This window comes from Euphorbia lathyris, chromosome 3 (assembly GCF_963576675.1).
Source record: "Euphorbia lathyris chromosome 3, ddEupLath1.1, whole genome shotgun sequence".
Taxonomy (NCBI): Eukaryota; Viridiplantae; Streptophyta; class Magnoliopsida; order Malpighiales; family Euphorbiaceae; genus Euphorbia; species Euphorbia lathyris.
The window spans coordinates 25776853-25801572 of NC_088912.1; the positions used below are offsets into that span (position 1 = coordinate 25776853).

Below are 24720 nucleotides of genomic sequence, written 5' to 3' on the forward strand. Positions count from 1 at the left end.
AAAACAGGGATTCCCTTCTTTTATAAAAAGATATTTTTCAGGTACAAAAAGCAAACAAGAAGTGTCTAACCCAACCCCTAAAACTCTCATTTTCAAAGTGAAAAGATAAACAGGAGATCGAAAAGAAGCAACCTAACAGCCCCTAAATTGGGTTACTATCAGCATTTTGAACATCTACTTTCTCCATCATGATATTCTTATTTTTTTTCCAACGTAACATACTCAAATTGAAGCAAGCATCTTTAGTGTGGCCATAAATACCACAACCGGTACACATAACATGCACTCCTCCGTATTCAACATGGTACAATTCATCAAGTCAAAACTGGACAACAAAGAGGTGTTTTTATCCACACTAGGCTTTCCCAAGAGTGTTGGCTATAGACATCAATAAGTTCTTAAAGTATTACATTGGTAAACCAGGAAACGGAATCTAGACCAAAATCAAATTAACCTGATCTTTCGAAAGCTGGAAGTCGTGGGGACCAAGTCTTCACCATTAAATAGTGTCCCTAGATAAACAGTCCAAGGTCTCCTGCACAACCTTGTCTCTATCAATCGGCATTCTTAAATTTAACAAGATGATAACCATGCCCGATATCCATCATATCCATCAATTTGATAATCAATGCATTCTTCCAAGGTTGAGAGAGCGATTCTTTTAGCTGTGGGGTAATAATGTTAACATAATCCACTTTAATTAAGCGTTGTTCTGATGCTTCTCTAATTTCTTAATTAATACAAGGTTTGTTCTAAAAAAAAAGAGTTTCTATAATACACGCTTAGCAACAATGAAACAAGAGGCAATATCAGTTGATGATTTCTCCCTCTTCTTCTTCTTCTACAATTCTCTTATTTTCCTCGACAACCTCACCATAACACATCTCTCTTTCCACTTTAGCATCGCCAACATTTTCAACTGTTTTCTTGTTGCCGATTTTGGAAAAATCCTTCCCAGAAACTTGGGATTTTCCTGATTCCTTCTCTTCTTCCTTAACTATTATTTGCGGAAACTCCAAAGTCTTTTCTGGGAAGCCATCGAAGAACTTGTTCACCACCATAAACCTAAAGACCTGCAACAACCGGAGCTTATCTCTCTTTGCATCTGCACTCAGAAGCTTCTGCAGAAGTGTCTGCTCCTTTTTGTTGAAGGGGGACATCGTCAATGGATCCTTGTTTGCTGATGTTTTCTTCTTGCCAAATCGATCTCTTTTGTTACGTCTTCCTCTTTTATCATTCTTGTTCCAGGAGTTCCTGCTCTTACCAAAACTGTTTCTATTATCTTCCCGGTGATTCACTTGTTTCTCTGACTCACAGAGGTAATGAGATGGTACTTCCGCAACCTCAACTCCCAACTCTGCCTGCTTTGCCAAGATTTCCTTGAGTTGCTGCATACAACATTTTCAGCAAATTATCGAACAGTTGAAATATGCTTTTATAGTGTAAAAAGATAAGTGCAGCAGTCAATGTTCGTAGCAGTTCATTCACTATCTCAATCAACCTTCCAATCTAAATATATATATCAAAGCATTTCAACAAATTTAAACAGCATGTTCTACTTATTGCAACAGTGGTGCCTTTGAAATGTCAAATTACCATTCACTATCTATCAACAGCTCTTATATTACAGAAACCTATTTAATTTAAATTATTGATTGAGCATAATAGCTGGAGGAGAAATATGAAGATTATATCCAGTCCAGCTGATTAAATTTTTTTTGTCACGGAATAAGAAGTTTACAAATAAGATAAGATGTAGAACTGGATGCTACAGCTCACTGGCATGCACATACTGAATGGAAGAAGATTATAAATTCCATGCCCTTAGACTTTAAGCTAGAGCTACATACTTCTTGAAATTGCAGAACATCCATGTATGAAGGAAAAAGAATCCTGACAAAATGGTGCTGTTCTTGAAAGCTTGCAACAAATGCATTGCCTTCAAGTTCGTGAATCAATCACATTACAAATAATCAGGGAAGTATATGCATTTAAATGTAAAATACCTCTCGACGGAGTTTAGCCTCTTCACTGATAACCTCAGAATTTGTGATTGTTTCAGTATGCTTCTGGAAGAGGTAAGGTTAGTATTAGGACATACATTTGACTTAAATAATGGCAATCACATATAACAGGAAAAACAGACCTTCTTGATGGTGGCATTTGATGGGTGGTTCTTCTTACGTTCTTCACGCCATAATTTAATTTCTTGTTCCGTATAGGTTACAGCATACGACCTTCTCATGTTCAATGAAAAATAAATAATGAAAATCATACAAAGATAGACACTCCACAAAGAAAATAGTTTCAGATTTCAATAACAATCAAGCAATAAATAAAAAGGTGCTAAATTTCAAGAATGATCATAGCTACCATGTAATCACAAGCCTAAACTGAAAAACTAGGAAGGTAAAATATGCAAATCTGAAAAATCTCATATATCCTTGAACATGAAAGACATAAAAACTTCTGTTTCTCCTTTCCTTGTAAAGTGATGTAACAGTATTGGCCTCTTTTATTCTAGAGCACTGTTTTCTTCTTCATATCAGGGGAAAGTACTGAACCATATTTCTCTCGGGCAAAGAAAAAAATTCATGACCCTCCATCTTGGTTAGTTACAAATTAAGAACACTCAAAAAATGGTACTCAATTTCCAGTTTCACACACACAATTCCGCCGTGACCAGGAACTGGATATTCAAGCCCAAACAATACCTTAGGTCAGGCATTTTGAACAATCCCGAATCTGCATAGAGTCAAGATATCTTGCTCCCATCACTACAGCAATACTTGATTGAAGAGTTGACATAAAAACAAGTAATGAAATAAAAACTGAGCCTTATAGATATATTCAGAATCACATGGAAATTATCTACAAATTGCAATCAAACAGCTTACTGTATCCTCGGTTCCTACAAAATGCCCTTTCTCTATCTCTCTTTATATGAAAGCATTTGTACATTTCATTTAAGGAAGTTAAGAGTAACTACAAAAGAATAAAGATCAACTTAGCACAGCTCTTTCTTCAAATTTGCTGAGAGATTACACAGAAATTACCTTTTTCTTTCTCCAGCTTGCTCTGTAGAATCAGTGCGACCTGATTTTGCTGCCCTCTCAGAGCTAGACCCTAATAAATTTTTAAGGAAAATTATAAGAAACCAAACACAGTGATAAGACATTCTACAGCAACTTTCAGGGTTTCACGACAAAGATTCACAAAGTATATTAACTTTTCTGGAGCTTCTTCCATGTTTCTCGGTCCGTCATGTGTGTTAAGCATATGAGAGAAAGGAAAATGACATCATCGGTCATACAAAAGAGAATAATGAGAACAATTCTGTAAATTCTAAATCAATAACTGAGATATGGAAGGTTAATATTAGGGTAAATTTCAAAAAAAAACCCTGTGGTTTCACTTTTTTGCCAAAAAAGGACTGTGGTTTTTTTCGTTTCAAATACAGGACTGTGGTTTATTCCGTTACACTATTTACGGATTTGGTGAAGATGTCGTTAATTTGCTGACGTGGCTGAAGGGCAATTATGGGTTTTTAAAAAAATTGGGATAAATTTTTTTTAAAAAAACCCTGTGGTTTCACTTTTTTGCAGAAAAAGGATTGTGGTTTTTTTCTTTTCAAATACAGGACTGTGATTTATTTCATTACACTATTTACGGATTTGGTGAAGATGTCGTTTATTTGCAGACGTGGCTGAAGGGCAAATATGAGTTTTTTAAAAAAATTGACTATAAAAGGCCTTGAACAACCATGTGAGATTGCGCTCATGTGAGATTTTATAGTCAATATTGTAGCCACAAAATAAAAATAAAAAAAAAAAAAAGGCGGCCCGGTCGCATTACGCGTCCCCGCTGAGCGAGGGTCCGGGGAGGGGTCCCAATTTAATTGGCAAGAGGCCGCTCCTAAGACTCGAACCCGTGACCTCTGGTCACACGGCAACAACGTTTTACCGTTAGTTATAAAAAATTCATCGGTAAATATTGTAGACCCAAAATAGTTATAAAAAATTTATTGATCAATTTTTTTAAAAATCCATATTTACTCTTCAGCCACGTTAGCAAATAAACGACATTTTCACCAAATCCGTAAATAGTGTAAAGAATAAATCACAGTCCTGTATTTGAAAAGAAAAAAAACCATAGTCCTTTTTCTGCAAAAAAGTGAAACCACAGGTTTTTTTTTTAAATTTACCCTAATTTTTTTAAAAACCCATAATTGCCCTTCAGCCACGTCAGCAAATTAACAGCATCTTCACCAAATCCGTAAATAGTGTAACGGAATAAACCACAGTCCTGTATTTGAAACGAAAAAAACCACAGTCCTTTTTTGGCAAAAAAGTGAAACCACAGGGGTTTTTTTTGAAATTTACCCTTAATATTATGACAAGGCTCCATCTCCACTTGACAATGAGGCAGGGCAATATGAGCAATCCTGGATGAGACTTCAAGTGATGTGCACAAGCTTAGTCATTCATCAATTCAACGCTATATTTAGGTCTATTAGACATGTCAGGTTACACAGTTACACTATGTCATATATCAGCGTAGACATAAGAAGTAGGACTAAAAGTGACATTATTCAATGAATTAATCTGTTATTTGTTATCCTTGCTGTTTTGATTATTCTATTTTATTTGTCGTTTTCTAGTTTGTTAGGAGATTGTTATTCCAACTAAGGAATGCAAGTACTGGCCTGCTGCGTCAGCTGTACTATCCCTTAGCCTAATTAGGTCATGCATCTGTCAAGGTTTATTATCAATGAGAATTATTAATCTTCACTACCTTCTCCCTTCTTAGTATCCTCTCTTCTAATTTCTGTCTATTCTCTCTAATTCCAATCTCAATCCTTTCTAAAAACTTCTAATTCTTTCTGTTGGTGGTGTACTAACCTGACACACTACAGTATACACAAGTCATCTATGCAGTTATAAACACTCAACTACGAACTCAAGGTTGTAAATACAGATTACCCACAGCCATTCCACATTTGCACTCTTCTTTTCTCTTGCATGTTTTTCAAGAATACAACTACAAGCACATAGTAAATAAAAGAAAAAAAAAATACAGCGCACAGAGAGAATCTTAAAAAAAGCATGTACTGTCGAAAAATGGGTGCTAATATGCAATAAAGTTCTTCATTAATGCATCCTGAATTCTTTATAAACACAAAATGAAGATTTCTATCAGGCTTGACCACAAACCTGTTCCCTTGTGTTCATTAGAAATTCCAAACTTTCTCTTTCCATTATTTGAATGAGGAAACTGAGACTTCTGATGTCTGCAGAGGTCAAAAACATGATGATGGTCAGCATAATAGGACCCAAAAGCAGGATAATAATAATAATATGCTCCCCAATTTTGATGTTCTTACTTCATGTTTTTTCTGAAACCATTTCTTGGAAAATTGTTTGAGTTGGAAGGCAAACTACTATTCTGACCGTTATTAACAGGTTTACCCTGCAAGAAAGGTAAGAGTTAAAAACTGACTGATAGTTGCTGTAGAACAATTAGTAATATGTCTACATTAATAATTAAAACATAAATGAAAGTACAAGAAACACCCTGAAGTATCAGAACTTCATAAAAGTTTGGAGGCTTATGCTAATATATATGCCAGAAAAAAAAAAAAAAAAAAGCAAGAGGTTAACCTAAACAATGTGGTGAAAAAAATGGGTTTATTGTAAATCTTTTGACTCACAAAAACCATTTGCTGATTATTTTTGCAGTATATGCATATACCTAGGAAGCACCGACACGGGTACTCGTACGGGTGCGGCAAACCGCAACTTTAAAAAATATGACACAGGTACGGTGGTGACACGCCATTATATATATATATATATGTGTGTGTGTGTGTGTGTGTGTGTGTGTCATAAATAACATTCGTTAGGAAACATATGGCCGCTGATTCTGCATCAAGACAGCCCCCACACCAGACCCACTAGCATCACACTCAATCATAAAAGGAAAACTGAAATCAGGCAAGGGGAGAACAGGAGCTTTGGACATTAACTGCTTTAAAACATTGAATGCTTCTGTTGCAGCCTGGTCCAATGAAATTGATCCTTCAATAAATCAGTCAATGTCCTGCACACAGTACCATACCCTTGAATGAATCAGCGGTAATAGTCAGTAAGCCCCAAAAACCCTCGTAGGCCCTTCAAAGTTGTGGGTAAGAGCCAATTGACCATGGCAGCGACTTTCTATGAATCAGCAGCAACCCCTTCTGCGGAAATAATATGCCCTAAATAAGCAATTCGATCCATCCCAACTTCGCAGTTAGATGCCTTTGCATACAATTGATGTTCTGTGAGAATCTGAAAAACACTCTAAAGGTGTTCTAAATGAGATTCAAGAGAAGGACTGTACACCAATATATCATCAAAAAAGACAACACCAAATTTCCGGAGAAACAGCTTGAAAATGGAGCTCATCAGGCCTTGGACGGAAGCTGGAGTATTTGTGAGCCCAAAGGGCATTACAAGAAACTCGTAGTAACCGGAATGAGTGCGAAACGCCGTTTTGGGGATGTCTGCTTCAACCATTCGAATCTGGTGGTATCCCGCCTGGATCGATTTTTGAAAACTCGGAAGCCCCATTTAATACTTCAATTAGATCTTCAAGGGCTTGGTGAGCATCTAGCTGTTCCTTCCGGAACTGTGATTCATCCATCAAAATAGATTCAATCCTTTGCTGCTGAGCGGCCTGAACATCCTGAAACTGGCTCTGCGTCTTCTCCAGTTTCTCTGCAGTCACCTCAGATCTCGTATGGAAGTGGGCAGTGATCTCCCTGAGTTGTTCTTCCATTGCCTCCATCGCTTCCTGAGTTCGACGTACAGCTGCTCTGGTTTGCCGGTAAGAACCGTTTACCATTCACCGACTGGCCTGAGGATTAAGGTCACTAATACTAATACCAATGTCAGATGTGGGTCTGACAGAAGGAATTTAGAAGAATTATAAAAGGGAGAGAGGTATAGAAAGAGAGGAAGATTTGTGAGAGAGAGTAGAAGAGAAGAGAGAGAAGTTAGTTGTATATTCTTATTGATGAATTCACCCTTTCAAACAAAAGAGAGAGAAGTTAGTTGTATAAAGAAGGATAACTTCTAGCTGACATGGCAGCTAGTACAATTCTACATCTAATATCCTAAAGCTGGAATAACAAACTCTATGCAAAAGGACAATAAACAAAGGCACGGCAATTCAACAACAGAAATAACTAACTTGAACATAGGTAAAACCCAAATCAGTTTGATACGTGACAAAGTGCATCGAGCAACAGTAGGGGCTAATCAGCATTTAAGTCAAAATTTAAATGTTGTTACCTGATTTCTAAATGGCGCAGAGTGTCGTGAGTTCTGATTTTGTGGCATTTGATTGATTTTCTTTTCCTCCACAAAGTTCTGCTGATTCGTATTAGCTTCTTGCCTCCCAGCAGCAAATGGTGGGTTTGGAAAAAAGTTGGGATTCTGAGGGTGAGGGCTGACGAATTGAGAAGGGTTCGCCATTTGAGTAGGCATAACAGGGTTAAGGTTGTGCATCAAATTTTGTAAATTCGCAAAAGCCATATTTTGATTGAACTGCTGTGGGAAATTAGGGAAATTAACAGCAAAGGGTTGGCCTTGAGGTTGACATGAGTTTAATTGATTCATAAACATGGGGACTGTATTCATGTTATTTGAATGATTTTGTAAAGCCATACCTAGTTGATTCATCAAAGCAGGCTGTTGAGCTATCAAAGCAGCCATATTGGGCATAGGGAAACTGGAATTGTTAAAAGGAAGTGGAAATTGTGGGTTGAAAGCACCCAATTGAGGTTGCAATGGCATAGAACTTTGTAAGACATTGCATAAATTTGGGAGAGCAGGATTTGCTGAAAACCCCTAAAAATTAAGCAAAAATAAATAAAAATAAAATCAAACTAAAAGAAAACAAAAATCAATTATCATGTAAAGAAAAAGAGAGATTGAAAGAGATGTACCTGAGATTGAAATGGAGGATTAGTACCGTTAGATTGGTTTTGGTTAGGGAATTGAGAAGGGGCGGAATTAAAACGAGGTTGCATTTTTCTGCAGGCGTATAGTGAAGCAGGATTTAAGGTTCTTACGCTGAAACCCTTGCTTTTCTTACGTTTCACGAACCATTCTTTGATTTTCCTTTTATTTCCTTTTTTTCCCCTTTTGCGTCTATTTACAAAATTAACCTGAATAACTTCTTTTTTTCTTTTCGTTTTTTAGGAACATTGATCTTTTATTTATTTAATTAAACTTCAGATTTTTATTTTAACATATATTATGATGTTAGTTATAAACATCTAATCTAATTCACTAAAAAATAGATACGATTTTATCTTTGTTTGAAATTATATTTTTACAGTTTAAATTAAAGGCTTTATAGTTTTTCTATACTCACATTATATATAAAAATCTATTTTTAAACTGTGAAAAATACAAATTTTAAAAGTATGATTAATCGAGTTTTATGTTCAAAGCTGGACTTTTTTTGTCATCATGAGATTTAATATGACCAAAAATAAAAGATAGTTTAATATTCTAAATAAAAGATCAATTTATCTATATACTTAAAGCAACTAACATTCGAGCTGACTTGGCATTTTCTCAAATTTTTCAGATTTATATTTATTTATATCATATTTAATTTATTTCTTCTTTCCACCCACTTCTCATTAGGGTAGTGTACGGGGGGATTATCTTTGTAATCAAACTATGTAACAATGGGGAGAGACTTACTCTATTGTGTTGTGGGGAGCTTTGTAATAGCCATTGGCGGTAGGACTCGAGTTGGCATAAAAAACACTATAGGGGGGAGTGACCTGTCATACTGGACAGTCACTCGGTTGTTGGTAGTCTACCCTCTCTAGTAGTTTCCCCCCTACTACTACGAGATGGGACCCGTGGTGTAACACTGTTGCTTATCTATGAATAACATCATCCGTGTATTGTTCATTCTTGAGTGTTCTATATGTTATCCATGTGTGTGCATGATTGAGATGGTTGCCCTTATGTCGGTATCGTATGTAGGCTATTATATTCACTATATGTGGTTCCTATCTAACCCTTGCGTGTGATCTTTGCAGCTAGAGTGATCTAGTTCCCTTGGCTGGCTTACTTCGGGGGAGACAAGTAAGCGTCGCACGGGCCCCGACGGTAGGCCCCGTGACAGGTAGCACGTTGTTGATGCACTCATTCCTTCAACTGTTTCTCAATCCTTCTCAAATATGAAACGATTCTGCATTCTCTCAACCATCAAGCCATCTTCCTCAACTGTTTTTAGATTTCATTAACTTCTTCCACTCCCTATCTCTGACTATTTTGAATTTTCTATCTCCATTAAATCTCCCTCTCCGACTCACGATCATCTCTCTCATCTATACAATACTCTAAACTGATTTTCATCTTTTCTCAACTGTTTTCCTCTCTCTCAACAATAATTTCTACATTCTGCAGATTTAGGAGCATCATTGTTAGAAATTAGAAAGGGAGATGAAGAAACCGGAAATAATTCAGGTAAGCCCTGAATTTTCGTTTGATTTACGTTTCCTTGATGTTTTTTTTTTGGTTCTCTTCTCATCAGTTCTCTTCATTTCCAATCAATTTTCTTATTATATATTTTGAATTCCATTGAGTTTCTACCTAATGGAGTTTTGGGATTTGTTAACTTGCGGGGAATTAAAGGTTGATCTGAGGTAATTTTTATGGTTTTGATTGTTCGGAATTTGCTTCACTCTTTGATTTTATTTTGGGATACATTGTGTTTTCAATTTGATAATCTTTCTACTTTACAAATGAATTTTCTCAGGTAAATTCGGTTATACTCCATCTTAAGTTCGTTATTATATTAAATTTGTTCAACTTTTACATGAATTTATTTAACTTTTACATGGAATTGTTTAACTTTTTCTATTCGTGATGCTCTGAAGTAAATCACAAAATCACCAGTTGCAATTTGTTCATCTGATGTTTTTTCTGCATGCAATAAAAGATAATATTTGGCTGTAAATTAATTATAATTTAATCAATATATTATAAAAATTCTCCTTATTTAGGTATTTGAAAAGGCATATGTTTATTCTTTTTTTTTTCTTTTTTACAGCAACATTGTAGGAGCTAAGAGATTTTAGAGGGTTCAAGTCATATTTGGTGCAAGGGGATGCACATATTGGATGTAGGAAACTCCCAATTCTACTAAAATATGCCTGAATGCAATTCAGGTATAAAGTGTCCAAGTTCGGACTATACAAATTTGATGATAATATTCCCGCTCGAGCTTTCAATAACTTCCAGGTTAGTAGCAGCTCTAAAATGTACATAACATTGAGGTTTATGGGTTTTTTTCATTTTCTTTGTTCTTTCAAAATGCTTATATTAATGGATTGCTATCTTTTCATATTAGTTTGTAAATTTTACAGATATAACGGCAAAAGCTATGGACCAATCTAGACAAGAGCTAGAGTTTGCTCTTGCAGCACTGATGGAAATTCCTGCTCAATACAAGGCAACTATTGAGCTCAGAATATTGGGGTAGTTATGCAATTCCCTTTTGTGTATGGTTAACAAGTTTTCATATTTGTAACGTAAAGTTGTTTCTTAAGTAGTCGACGGACAAGGAATGGTCTGGAGACTATTCGTACAGTCCGGGACATTTATAACTAAAAGACTTTCTATGGCGAGCAATATCACAAAACCCAAATGATTCTTCTGTACATTTTAGCAAAATGGTGTGTTACATATTTTCAATGTTTTCCATATTATTGCACCTTAACATCAATAATTTTCTTTCTAAGTATTATTTTTTTTTTTCTAAGTATTAAATTTTTATTGAAAATTTTGATTTATGTATGTAGGTTTAATCTTGAATTTTAGAGAAACTAAAAAATGACTCAAAACACATTTTCAAACAATTGTATGGATACAGTTCATTATCAATAAATTAGTTCAAAGAAAATCACAAGAGTCTATCTGAAAACAATGAAACATTTTTAGTTTTCATTCTTCATAGTTCATATTCACGGTTCTACATTCATATATTTTTTTGTTATTTTTGAATTCATTTTACTTTTCATCTAAATACATTAGCATAGTTCAATTTTCATTTAGTTTATATCACTTAACTATTCAAGATATTAAGCATAATGTAAAAATCTTTCCGTTATCGATTCATGTATTTTCCTTTATAGTGTTCATGGAATAATTAAAAGGAAGGAACCAAGCTCAAATATTTGTAGAAGATTTTATTCATTACTTAGTGCGAAGATTAATGTAGGAATCCTTACTTAAACTTCCTACTTGATTTAGATAAAATAGCATGAGAGCTTATATGTGGCTATTTTCGTTCATGAGAGCTTATATGTGGCTATTTTTGTTCTCGAATTGTCAAATGATAAGCAATATAGTTATATGGATAGTTGTACATTTAAAATTAATTGTTAAAGTGTCATGCTTATTGGTTATACAATTTTGTGACAACACTCTATTTGTTAAAATATCATGTATTAATTTTTTTTTCTTTTCGTTACTAGCAAGAAACATAACAAATCATGGTCTTCATAAGGAGATAATGAATTTTACAAACGTATCATTGCTTACCAATTTCTTCCATTAATTTTCATATTTGTTAATATATATTCATTGCCTAAAAACCATCTAAGTGTTTAACTCATTTCATTTGCATGTTAGAAAAAAACAAACGAATTAATTTTTTTTGCCAAAATTAGCAGCAATAATAATTATTGCGTCTTTGTTATATTGTAGTAGTTCAACAAAATATTTTATCCCTTAATAATTTTGTGTTAGTATTGTACTTTTTGAAGCTATTTTTTACTAGAATGTTTGAATAGTAAAAAAATTAAATAATGATGTAAATAAAATATGAAATTATAACAAATATTGAAATTTAATATTTTGGATAATAATAATAATAAGCAAACTTTAGTTTGACATAATATATGAATTTTAAAACAAAATTACAGAGATAAAAAAATTATTTTTAGTTTTAATTTGTTTAAGAAAATTCTAAGATAAAATTAAAATTTTCACTGATTAATAAATTTTCTATTCCATCAAAAAAAATTCTATAATTTATACTTTAATGTTATCATTAATGCATACTTTTTAATTCTTTAAAAAGTACATACTTTTTAATAGATAATGAGATTTTATATATATCCCGTGCATTGCACGGGGTTTCATACTAGTAGGTTAATAAACCAAACAATAAAAGATCAGGAACCTCGTGATGCTTCTTATGTTTGTTTAAGATTAGGGACCTTATGATGCTTCTTGTCCGGCTCTTTCTTTGATAAAGGAGTGGAATAGCGTTCCAATGAGGAACTGGTGTGAATTTCAGTAGCTCATTTTCTTTGTTGAGATTGATTAAGCACTAGTAGATATACATTTTCTTCTAACAAAAGTCTGGATTGTTTTAAGCATGTGCTAAAACCATCGACATTATCCAAATGTTTCATGCAATCTGACATCTTGCTTATAACAGCTCCTCTTCATGTTTCATCTGTGTTAAATTCATGGCATTGTGCGTCATTGCCTTGACTAGAGAAATTTGCCTTGTGTTAAACATGCGCTTTTTCTGCATCCTAAGACACAGCAAAGCTTGGATTCACCATTAAATTCATGATTGAGTGTTGACATCGTTTTTTATCCCACCGAGCGTGCCATTTAATGTTTCACCTTTTTTGGAATTATGCGAGCGTGCCAGAAAGTTTGTAAAAAACTTACAAAAAAAAGGAACTTTTAAATCAAAAGATTGTGTAAAAACTTAAAAGACTAAAAAGCTTAAGATTCGCAATTAAATCTATAAGATTGAGATTAATTGAAGGAAACGATGTCGAAATTGAGAATAAAAATGCTTGAACAATCGAAATTGAGACTGAGATTGAAAGGTTATATATATAGGAATGGAAAATGTATAACTAAGAATTGAAAAGAGAAATGTAGAACTAAGAATTGAAAGGGAAATGTAGAACAAATGAGTGAAAATTGAAAGAAATTGACAAGATTGAGTCTAATTGTTGTACATATTTTTTTCTGAGATTGTTGAGTCTTGTTGAGATTTTTGAGGCTTTTTTCTGCTGCATAAATATGTATTTATACTATAAAAAATGTACAAATAACTGCCCAGCAAGAAAGTTTTACGTTTCATCAAGGAAGATCCATATTTTAGCAAGGAAGATTCACGTTTCAACAAGGAATATCTGTAACTGCAAAGCAAGGTTGTTCCTAACTACTCTTCTCTACTAATCCATGTTTCAGCTCCACTATCTCATATGCCAATTTTCACAAATTTATTTAATTGGATAATTACATATTTCAGCCAAAACTTTTAGTAAATTACCAAATTGATCCAAAACTTCAAATGTTACACAAAATTTGACAAAAAAAAAAGTGATTAATAAATAACTATAAATTCAGACTAGAATAATTGGTAAAATCGCCTAATCGGTCGAATCCCATCAATATACATAATTTGGACCGAATTAAAAAATTAATAACAAAAAATATGGGTAAAACTCTAATATGATATCCACTAAAAATATTTATTTCAATTCTTTCATGTAGAACTAATAAACTTTCATTCATCTAGAGAAGTGGTATCGGAGTGAAAGGATTTAAAAAATTAAAAATTAAAGTGTATGTTTCCAATGACTACATAATGATATTAGTAAGAGAATTTAAGAAACATCTAATTTTTTTATTTTAAAATTGTCATATTTGAATTTTACTAGTGATATTATATAAAATATTTACATCAATATTGATAGTTTTAATAAATTTTTATTTAAAAATATATTTAAAATTAAATAATCGTATTTTTAAGTATAAAATTAAAATTCATGATTAAAGGATAAAATATGCTAAACAATGCTAAAATTTAGGACTATAAATGTAATTAAGCAAATAATAATTAAGGGCAAAGTCTTAGCGGGATATTTATTAGAGGGGATATAGAAGGTGTGATAAGGATAAAAAAACGAGATAAGTTATCTCATGTTTGTTTGGAAGATAGGAGAGTGAGACAAAGGAGGCATAAACTTCTTATCCACTAAAGTTATACCTAGAGATGGTAGTATAAAACATGAATGATAACTTATTTAGATGAAAAAGTCTAATTTGTCCCTCAAATTTTACTATTTATTCCATTTGTTGTGTTTTGAAAATTTAGTAGGGTGTTCCAAATATTTCTTAAGTTATTCTATTTTTTGTACTTTGAAAATTTAATACAATGTTCCAAGTATTTCTCAAGCAGGTTGATAGGTTAAATTTAACTAACTACAGTCCACGTTGATACTACAATAATAAATAACTTCTATTTAAATTTGGATAAGGATAATATAGTAAAATAAATCATTTTATTTTTATCCATATCCTACATATTAAACATGGGATAATAAACTCTTATATCTTATTTTTATCCTTATCTCAATCTTTTATCTTAATCCACATCACAACCTTAAAATACCAAACGACCATGGACGTAATAAATTATTTACCAACATAATAATAATAATGCCTTCTCTCCAGCAAAACGTGATTGCGATGGCGACAGTGGTGATAAACCCTAGCCAGTGAGAGTGTCTCTTCCTCGATCGGTGGTGAGAGTATCGGTGGCGCCGACGTTCCCCCTGCGGCGGTTGACGGTCAGATTCTGGTAAGTGTGCTCCTTTCCTTCTCCGATCTCTGGTGTTGGTGATTTGACGGTGTTTTCTCTGATTGCCCCTTTTTGGATTTTTTACTTTTGAAGTGCATTTTGTCTGCGATTGGCTCTGTTTTGGTGCGACTCGCCTGTTTTATTAAGCTGGATTGTCGTTTACATTTCCACCTCTCACAATCTTGTGCTTTTGAGTTACTGTGGTTTCTTTGCTGTTTGGTTTGATTGTGGTTTTCTTGATTCTCTGTGGATCCTCGACATATCTGTGTCGTTGAGTGTGGACTGTTCAGCTCTTGTGTGAAGTGTGTAATTTCGTGTCTGTTTGTTCAATTGTTGGCTAGTGACCGAGTCTCGGGTCCTCTTTCTGTTGTACTGTGTGCGTGGTACCGGTATTTGGAGGCCTTTCTTCAAAAATGGAAAAAGCTTTTGAGGGGCTGAACTTGGTAGGAGATGAGGGAGACTCTTTTGACTTCTCTACAGCTAACCAAGAGGGACCGACTACTGCAGAAACAAGTTTGGTCATGGTTGGGCGATTCCTGACTGACAAATCGGTTAATTTCAATTCAATGAAAACTAAGCTCGCTGACGTCTAGAGACCAGGGCGTGGGATCGCTATATCTGAGCTCCAGGCAAACCTGTTCCTTTTTTAGTTCTTTCACAGGGTGGATAAGGAACGCATCCTTGTAGGGGGAGTGGTCCTTTGACAACAACATGCTTGTGCTTGTCGATTGGAAGCTAAAGGAAAGACCAGAGCAGCTAGAACTGAACTTTGTGGCCATTTGGGCCCAAATTATGAACTACCGATCGGTTGTGTGACAGAAAGTATTGGCAAGCAAATTGGAAACTTTATAGGAAAGTTCCTTGAGTATGACCCCAACAATAACAGTAACATCAAGAGACAGTTCATGCGCATCAGAGTGGCGATTGATACACGGGTTTCGCTCAAATGATGTAAGAAAAGTAAAAAGTATGCGTCAGAATGGTCACTGATCAAGTTCAAATATGAACGGCTATGTAACTTTTGCTACATCTGTGGCCATCTGGGCCATACTGACAGATTCTGTGAGCAATTATTTCGCTTGGCACCACAGGATATCACTAGAGATTGGAGAGAGTGGCTACGTGCACCTATGCGGCGTGGGGCCGAGGCCAACATCTCGAGATGGCTAAAGGAACCTAGTGGGAGCAGACTGGCTGGAGAGGTCGATAACCAGAATAATAGATGGGACAACAAGAAGGGTGGAGGAAGGTGGGGACCATTAGAGTAGAGCAATCTGGCGAATGAGAATGAGAAACAAAAGGAGGTCAATACAGCTCTAAATGAAGATGTAGAAATGGAGCTGTTGGAAGCAAGAAAGAGGAAGAGAGAGGAAGAGTGGTCGACTAATGTTCTAAATGAGATTGACCCTAATATCATGAGTAATACAGCGGCCAATTCTTCTACACAATGTGTGGATCAATTAGCCTCTTCAGATTTGGAATCGGTGAGACCGGAGATGCAGGTCTGCCGAGGAGAATGAGTTGCCTGAGCTGGAACTGTCGGGGTCTAGGTAACCCCCGGGCAGTTCGTGCATTGGGTGAGTTGATGAAAGCTCACGCCCCAAGCTTTGTTTTTTAATTGAGACACTTGTGAATAAGGCGAGGGTGGAAACTTTACAGCAAAAATTTAAGTATAAAGGGTGCTTTGTGGTGGACGCTAGGGGACACAGTGGAGGGTTGGCATTGATGTGGAGACATGAACAAGATTTGGAAATAAAATCTTATTCGGACCATCATATTGAGGCTATTGTCAGGGATGGTGTTTTGGGGGATTGGAGGCTGATAGGGTTCTATGGGTATGCGGATTGAAGTAAACATAAAGATTCCTGAGAACTGTTGGGCAGCCTAGCGGGTAATTCAGAGCTGCCATGGGCTATCATAGGGGATTTCAATTGTATTCTGGCATAGAATGAGAAGCTGGGAGGCCCTTAATACCCACAGACTCTGATCACTCAGTTTTTGGAAATAATTGCACAATTGAACTGCGCATGAAGGGTAGTATTTACACTTGAGAAAGAGGTAGAGGGTCCAACAACTGGGTTCGGGAGAAGCTGGATAGAGTCTTTGGGTCTAATAGTTGGTGTGCGCAGTTCCCACAGTATGAAGTAACCACTCCAATTACTACATACTCTGACCACTCACCAATTTTATTAAAACCTTCCGCTAGTATCCAGAAAAGACGCAGTTGCCGCTTTAGATTTGATCATGCCTGGCTCAAGAAGGTGGATTTCGATGGCTTAGTGGCAGGCAGTTGGAGCAGGAGCGCTCAGCTGAGCATCCCGTTTCGCCTACGGACATGTTGTGCAAATATGGATAGATGGGGGTGAAATTTCAAGTATAGATTTGTGAGAGGCCTTGAGATTTACAAGGCGACTCTGAAGAGGAGATGTGACTTATCGGACCCTGAGTCAGTGGAAATGTGTAATCATGCTAGAAGAAAGATGAATCTATTGCTTGAGCAAGAATAGAGTTATTGGAAGCAGAGGGCAAAGGTATTTTGGCTAAAGGATGGTGATTTGAATACAAAGTTTTTCCATGCTGTGTCAATGCACGAAATCAAATAAACCGTATTCAAACACTAATGAATGAGGAGGATGAGGAAGTGAATGATGCTGCTGGCATGTGCAAAGTGGTTCGTCAATATTTCAACCAGCTTTTCTAGGGATGTGCGCGGACAGGTTATAGACGTGGGTGTCCTGCCAGTGACTGTAAACACGGAAATGAATGCGGATCTCACTAGACCCTTCACTTTTGAGGAGTTTACTGAGGCTATTAAACAAATGCACCCTGACAAATCCTCAAGACTTGATGGGCTTGGGTCGGGCTTCTTTCAGCACTATTGGCATCTGATTGGAAGGGAAATTTTCACGGCATACACTGACTGGTTACAGAAAGCTGAATTTTCGGACAACTTAAATGACACCTTGGTCACTCTTATCCCTAAATGTGAAAATCCTAGGAGGATGACCGAGCTGAGACCGATCTCTCTGTGCAATGTGTTGTACAAAATATTGGCAGAGGTCATTGCCAACAGATTAAAAGTGATGCTTCCCATGGTTATTTCTGAGAGCCAATCTTCTTTTGTCCCTAGAAGGTCTATAATTGACAATGTACAGATTGCCTTTGAAGTTATTCACTACATGAAAAGGAAGAATATAGGAGCTAAGGGCGAGGTTGCCCTTAAGATTGATATAATCAAGGCCTATGATAGGGTTGATTGGAGCTTCTTAGAAGAAGTTATGATTAGAATGGGCTTCTGCTCGCAATGGATCACTTGGATTATGCTATGTGTCAGATCTATATCATACTCCTTTATTGGCAACTCGGATATTGTGGGCCCTATCAAACCTAGTAGAGGACTTTGACAAAGGGATCCTTTATCTCCCTATCTTTTCCTATTGTGCTCTGAAGTGATATCCTAGTTAATTGGTAGAGCTGAATGGTAGGGGCTTATTGAAGGATGCAGAATCTGCCCTGGTGCACCCAGTATATCACATCTACTTTTTACAAATGATAGCTTCTTGTTCTTCAAGGCCACGACGGCTGAAGGTACTCAAATTAAGGAATTACTCCATGGCTACGAAGCCATATCAAGACAAGCGGTTAATCTAAGCAAATCTGGGATTTTCTTTAGTGCCAACGTAAAGGAGGAACAAAGGATGGAACTGAGGAACTTACTGCAGGTGCAGGCAGCGATTGACACAAGAAGATATCTGGGGCTGCCTTTTTTAATTAGAAGATCTAAGCGAGCGATTTTTGGGTTCCTAAAGGATCGCCTCCTGAAGCGATTTTTGGGTTCCTATCGTCTGCTGGCAAGGAGATACTATTGAAATCGGTTGCTCAGAATTTACCCACCTTTTGTATGAGCACCTTCCTATTACCAAAATCGACTTGTGATGACTTGCAAAAGATGATGAACTCCTTCTGGTGGGGCAAGAAGGAAGATGGTAGTAAACGTATACACTGGGCAAATTGGGGGAGACTGTGTGTGGACAAGAATAGAGGAGGATTGGGATTTTGTGAACTGGGAGAATTTAATTTGGCAATGCTAAGCAAGCAGGGATGTAAGCTGATTGATGAGCCTGACACTTTGGTGAGTCGAATGTTCAAAGCTAAATACTATCCTAGAGGAACTTTCCTAACCTCCAAATTGGGTAATAATCCTAGTTTTATTTGGAGGAGTGTTTGGAGCTCAATTAATGTACTAAAAGAAGGGCTGAGATGGTGTATTGGAAGAGGAGACACAGTAAAGGCATATGGTGATACTTGGATCTAGAATCTGGATAGGCTACTGACTGGGCATATGCAAAATCAAGGGAACCAAGAGGAGACAGTAGCAGAATTATTTATTCATGGCACAAGGATATAGGACCAGACTAAACTCAGACAGGTATTCAATGATGATGTGGCTGAGATTGTCAGTAGTATGGTGGCCCTTAATGGTTCTAAACCAGACAAGCTTGTTTGGCATTATATGGATAATGGATTATACAAGGTCAAATCAGGATACAAACTTTAGGCTATGGCTAGAGATGGGACAATGGAGGAAGTAGCATGGAGAAGAGTCTGGGGACTTGAGATCCCTCCAAAAATCAAAATGTTTGTATGGAAACTAATGTCATGTTTCTTGCCACTTAGAACCAGACTAGCTGACAGACGGGTGCCAGTGGCGACTAATTGCTTATTATGCCCAAATGACATAGAGTATGGCTGACATCTATTTTCTGGATGCAGGTATGTGCATGACTGCTAGATCAGATGGGGGATGGAGGCTCCGGGTGAGGAGTGGGAAAGAATAGAAGACTGGGTATCAAATCTATTTGTTGACACCACTGATGAAATAATTGTGAGGAAAGTCACTGTTTTTTGGGCTATCTGGCAATTTAGAAACAATGCGTTATGGAACCAGCAGGTTAGAACCCCTATGGGAGTGATTAGCAATGCGTTTGAATTTTTGAGGCAATGGAAAGATGCCCAATGCCCCCCCTAATGTTATACTGGACCGCTATGATAGGGTCCACCTTGCAGATGATGTAAATAATGCGTCTGTGGGCGTTGGGAGATTGGAGGTGTGGTAGCCTGTCGCCAAGAACGAACCGCGATGGGAGGCTGGGTTGAGGGAGATACAAGTGGCGGGGCGTTTTCTACTAATGATTTTGTTTTTTCAGGTACAACTGACACCCTTGCACGGAGTGTGGTGAACATCCACGGGGCACCGGAAGAGAGATCTTCCAGAACTATAGTAGCAAGATCCCAAGAGCAGACGATGCTGCCTCGCGGCATGTACACTGCTGAAATCCACCCAGCAGTAAGAAAATGTAACAGCCGCAGTGAAGACGGAACAACGAGTAGCAGTATTGTCGGGACTACAACAGACAAGCCACATCGACGAATGGAACCAGGAAACTCCAGCAACCTTCTGGGGGAAGATGACGAGCAGCCCCCACAACGAGCCGAGATGCATGAGCAGCCAGCCACGCAACAACATCATCCTCTGATAGTTCGACGGATAGACTAAATCTAATAGGAGGAGGTAGCTCGATCAAGGGACGAACCCAACATCCACATCTATCCCGAACTCAAACCACCGTCGGACAATGCAGCGCCTCAATCTCGGCAACAGCATCACAATGATAAATGGAAACGACTGGCTATCAAATGGTTCAAATGCAATGTAGACGCGGCTTTGTTCACAGAAGACGCGACATTTGGCGTGGGAGCAGTTCTACATGACAACTCTGGATCATTCATAGCCGGTTTCAGTGCACACATGACCGAGTTAGTTACAGTTAGAATTGTGGAGGCTTTAGCCCTCAAACTAGGATTGGATTGGATACTTAGTCTTGGCTACCAAAACGTCATTTTTGAGTCTGACGCTAAGGTAGTCGTAGATAGCATTATATCAGGAAGCAGGGATATTACTGAATACGGCAACATTATCGCCGATGTGAGGTCCTTGCTTCGGGTTCACTCTAGATTTTTAGTGCTTTTTATTCCAAGGTTAGCGAACGCAATGGTCCATCTTATGGCACAAAACGCTCATTCCTATGCTAATTCTTTCATTCACTATTCTTCTCCTGTATTTATCGAAAGCGAACACAATCGAGACGCTTCTCAAAGTTCTGATAAAAGTTGATATTTTCCGTCAAAAAAAAAATAATAATGCCATATGTATCGATTTAATTTATATACTTGTTAAAAAAAATAAAGGGAAAAGTACAAAAATAAACCTTGTGGTTACACCCATTTTCGAACAACACCCATGTGGTTTAAAAGTTTGCAAAGTGGTACCATGTACTTCATTCCGTTAGCAAACGCATACCAAATTGACTAACGGTGTTAAAAGTCAAAGGAAAAAGAGTTAATTTGGTCCTTATATTTATTTATTTTTGTAAATTGACCCCCTTATTATCTAATTATCACAAACAAACCCCAAAATAAAAAATAAAAATCAAATATACCATCTTCTCCATCTCTTTTTAATTTCTTATTTTTTTTCTTCTTTCTCTCTCCTCTCTCTTAATTTCTCTCTCTAAAATTCAATGTGTCAATAATCTATTATTTTCTGATTAAAAGAAAACACCATAGTTCTCAAATCTCATTCAGTTATTTAACACTGCTAATAGAAACAAATAACAAAGGTAATACGTCTAAAATTCAATGGGACTTGAATTTTAATAGAAACATAACAGTGACTGGTTATATAACCCATCTTTTTCCACTTTTCCCTGTTAACAAGAAACTGTTAACACTCTTTTCTTTCTCATTTTCTCTTTTATTACTTTAATGGCCATTAACACTGGCGCCAAGGCAAAGGCCCACAATGCTAACGCCGGCAATAATGGTTGCAGCTCTAGCGACAGCAGCGACGCTGACAGTAACTCTCCCAGTCTCCATCCGTCTCCCCATCAGTACCGTAGATAACTATTAAGCCCAAAATATACCTAAAATATCATATATAAATACGTTAAATTTACATTGAAATCGTGCTAAATATATTCATTTAGAATACTTTTACGTCTTTATTTACTTCTTTGATGCAAGGTACCTAATTATTTGGTTAAATCCAAATATGAGCTAAATAGGAGCTAAAACGGAGCTAAAATGGAGGAAAAACCTAAAAAACGTGCCAAGAATACGTATCAATCAGAAGAACGCTCAAGGAGGACAAGAAGCAGTCGAAAGACGGGGAGAAAAGTCCCTGTCGCGACTAAGATTTTCAGAATCTCAGTCGCGACATACGAAAGCCGGTCACGGAAAAACGAAGTCTTCAACTCGCCCCTTCACCCCCTGTCGTGACTGAGATTTTCAGAATCTCATATGAGACAGCGAAGAATTCTACACAGTTTTCACATGTTTAATTCCGAGAAACGCGTCTGTTCGTTTGGATAAAAGTGACCCTTCACTAACGGACACGACCCATCAATTACAATCGTTCACCAACTATAAATAAGTGATTCATTTCAGAAATCAAAGTTGAGAAATAGTTAGAGAAATTAGAGAGTTGTTATTATGTTGAAGAAACTCTGACTCAGAAATGAGTCAGATTAGTTTACATTTCTGTATAAACAAACTTGATGTACACAAGTTGTTATTAGATTAGTTATAAACACAGTATTAGTTTAGTTTCAAAGGTTGATCAGAGACAAGTTTTCATTCTGGTAGCGGACTAACCGGTCCCTATTCCGAAGATTCAGCGAGAAGAACTAATGGCCGAACCGCAAAGAGGTCTGACAAGCCTACGGAGTTTGAGGGAAAGATTGACAACCCGGATCTCAAAGTTTTCGCTACAATGCTATCCATGTTTCTACTTCTCTGTTAACTTGTGAAGATTCACATTTCATTAATGATATATTTATTTTATTCAATACATTCTTCATGTTGTTATTTTGATATTGTTCTGACAAAATGATTTTCAAAGTGATAAATTGGTGTTTTTATTAAAACGTTTTATACCATCTTATTCATATAAGAACTTTGTTGAACACTTGAAAGAATTGGTTTTTACGGATGATATGATCGCTAGCGCGGCTTATCGGATATAAAATACTAATTTGATTAAGGTAGAAATCTGCTCCGAACCAGAGAGATTTTTACGGTTCAAAGCCATTTAATTGAATAAATTCCTATATTATTACATGTCCATAATCTTACCAAAGTTATAGTTGTTTTCTTTGCTTTATGAAAATAAGTTTTATACCTTCTATTTATTCCAATTACGGAAGTATCTATCTTGTAATCAAAATCTCAAGACGGAATTGTTCTCTAAATTCAATATAATATTCTTATCTAATTCTAATTTATCCGAACCATTACAATCAATTAAACGATTTTCTTTAGTTAAACCTAAAGACGTGAATAAAACTGAATTAAATAAGTTTTTAGTTAAAAAGCGTTCCCTGTGGGTTCGATATCTTTTATTACTATAAGCGTATACCGTGCACTTGCGGAAATCGCTCAACAAGTTTTTGGCGCCGTTGCCGTGGAACGCCAAATTTTTAACAAAAATTTATATTTTTCGTCTTTTATTCCGAACCTTGGTTTATAATATATGTATTTATTTATTTATTTTTATATAGTATTTTATTTATTGAGGATGGTCACTAGGACTAAATCCTCATTGTTATTTAACGTTTTCATTTAGATGTTTGCAGATAAAAAAAATCCAAGTTTTTTCGAAGATAAACTGAAGATTTCATCATCAATATAAATTCACAGAAGGAGTCTACAGAAAAGAAATTTGGCTAGCAGATACATCGGAAGGAAAAGAAAATTTTATGAAACAGGATGTCAGACGTGACAGATGATATTTCCAGAAAATTTACCTCTTCCCAAACACATTTACCTCTTTTCTATACACTTAATCCTTCACCAAAATATCATATCTCTCTGTTAAGAAATTTATTCAATTCCTACACTAAACCCAAATAATTTCCTTTTTTATCACTACCTTAAATGTCTACATCTTCTCAGACAAGATATATCAGAAGTAGGATGAAATTACCTTATCCGTCAGGAAGGAATTATATACTTTTAATATAGTTTTGAAAGTTTCGGTTCATGTGCGTAGTTTTTGTTCGAGGCCAGAACCAGAAGTTCGAACATTCAACCAAAATCATTAGATCCTTAAATTGAGAAAACGCTAAAAGAGAAAGCGCTTAAAAAAATGCTAAAAAAAAGAAAAAAAAAGAAAAAAAATATTATAATAATTTCAAAGTTTGGGATACAGTTCTACTTTCTTTTATTCCTGCTTGAAATTATTCCCAGGTAAGCTCAGGTCTAGATGGAATGGACCGTTTGTGGTTAATAAAACGTTTGATTATGGAGTTTTAGAATTAGAAAATTCCAAAGGCGATCGATTTAAGGTTAACAGTAATCGATGCAAAATTTATTACGAAGGAGCTCCAATTCAAGCAATTGAATTCATTGACGAATTCTATGAAAATTAATTTATTTAGTTTTCATATTTTTAATTTATAGTTTTTCTTATTTTATGTTCATAATTTTTTTTATTTATTATTATTTTTTTTATTTATTTATTTTTATTTACTTTAATTTTTATTTTTATTTTGTGTACAAATAAGTTTTGTCAACATTAAAATTTTAATCTAATCATGTTTTGAAAATGATTTCATTAAGTGTTAAGTATTATTGAGAAATTAAATATGCAGAAATCTCAGTTGAGATTTTCCATGTTTCAGGATTTGGAAATCTCAGTTGAGATTCCGAAAATCTCAGTTGAGATTTTCTGTCTTTTACATTTTGAAATAACTGTAAGGGATTACAGCCATCTAATTTTAAAATTTCTGTCAGTTGAATCGAAGAGGTATCACTTTGGCATCTTTTCTTTTTAACAGACACAACCTTTCACTTATATGTCTTATATATTCCTGTAGGATCAGACTTATTCCATTTTCATTTCATCTTTCTGAATTTCTTTCTCAAATTCTCAATCCTATAGACACCATTTTCTTCTCTCTCACAAACATG

The 24720-nt window shown here is 35.8% G+C and overlaps 1 protein-coding gene across 1 annotated transcript; it reads right to left on the bottom strand.

The window, feature by feature from the left end:
- Positions 1–604: 604 nt before the first annotated feature.
- LOC136222340 (uncharacterized) lies at positions 605–8149 on the bottom strand. The gene is made up of 8 exons (XM_066009995.1): positions 7991–8149; positions 7335–7892; positions 5384–5469; positions 5214–5290; positions 3057–3126; positions 2147–2237; positions 2007–2069; positions 605–1388 (listed from the first exon to the last, which is right to left on the bottom strand). The coding sequence occupies exons 1-8, from the start codon at positions 8072–8074 to the stop codon at positions 810–812; spliced, it is 1608 nt and encodes a 535-aa protein (XP_065866067.1). The 5' UTR covers positions 8075–8149; the 3' UTR covers positions 605–809.
- Between the last annotated feature and the right edge of the window lie 16571 nt (positions 8150–24720).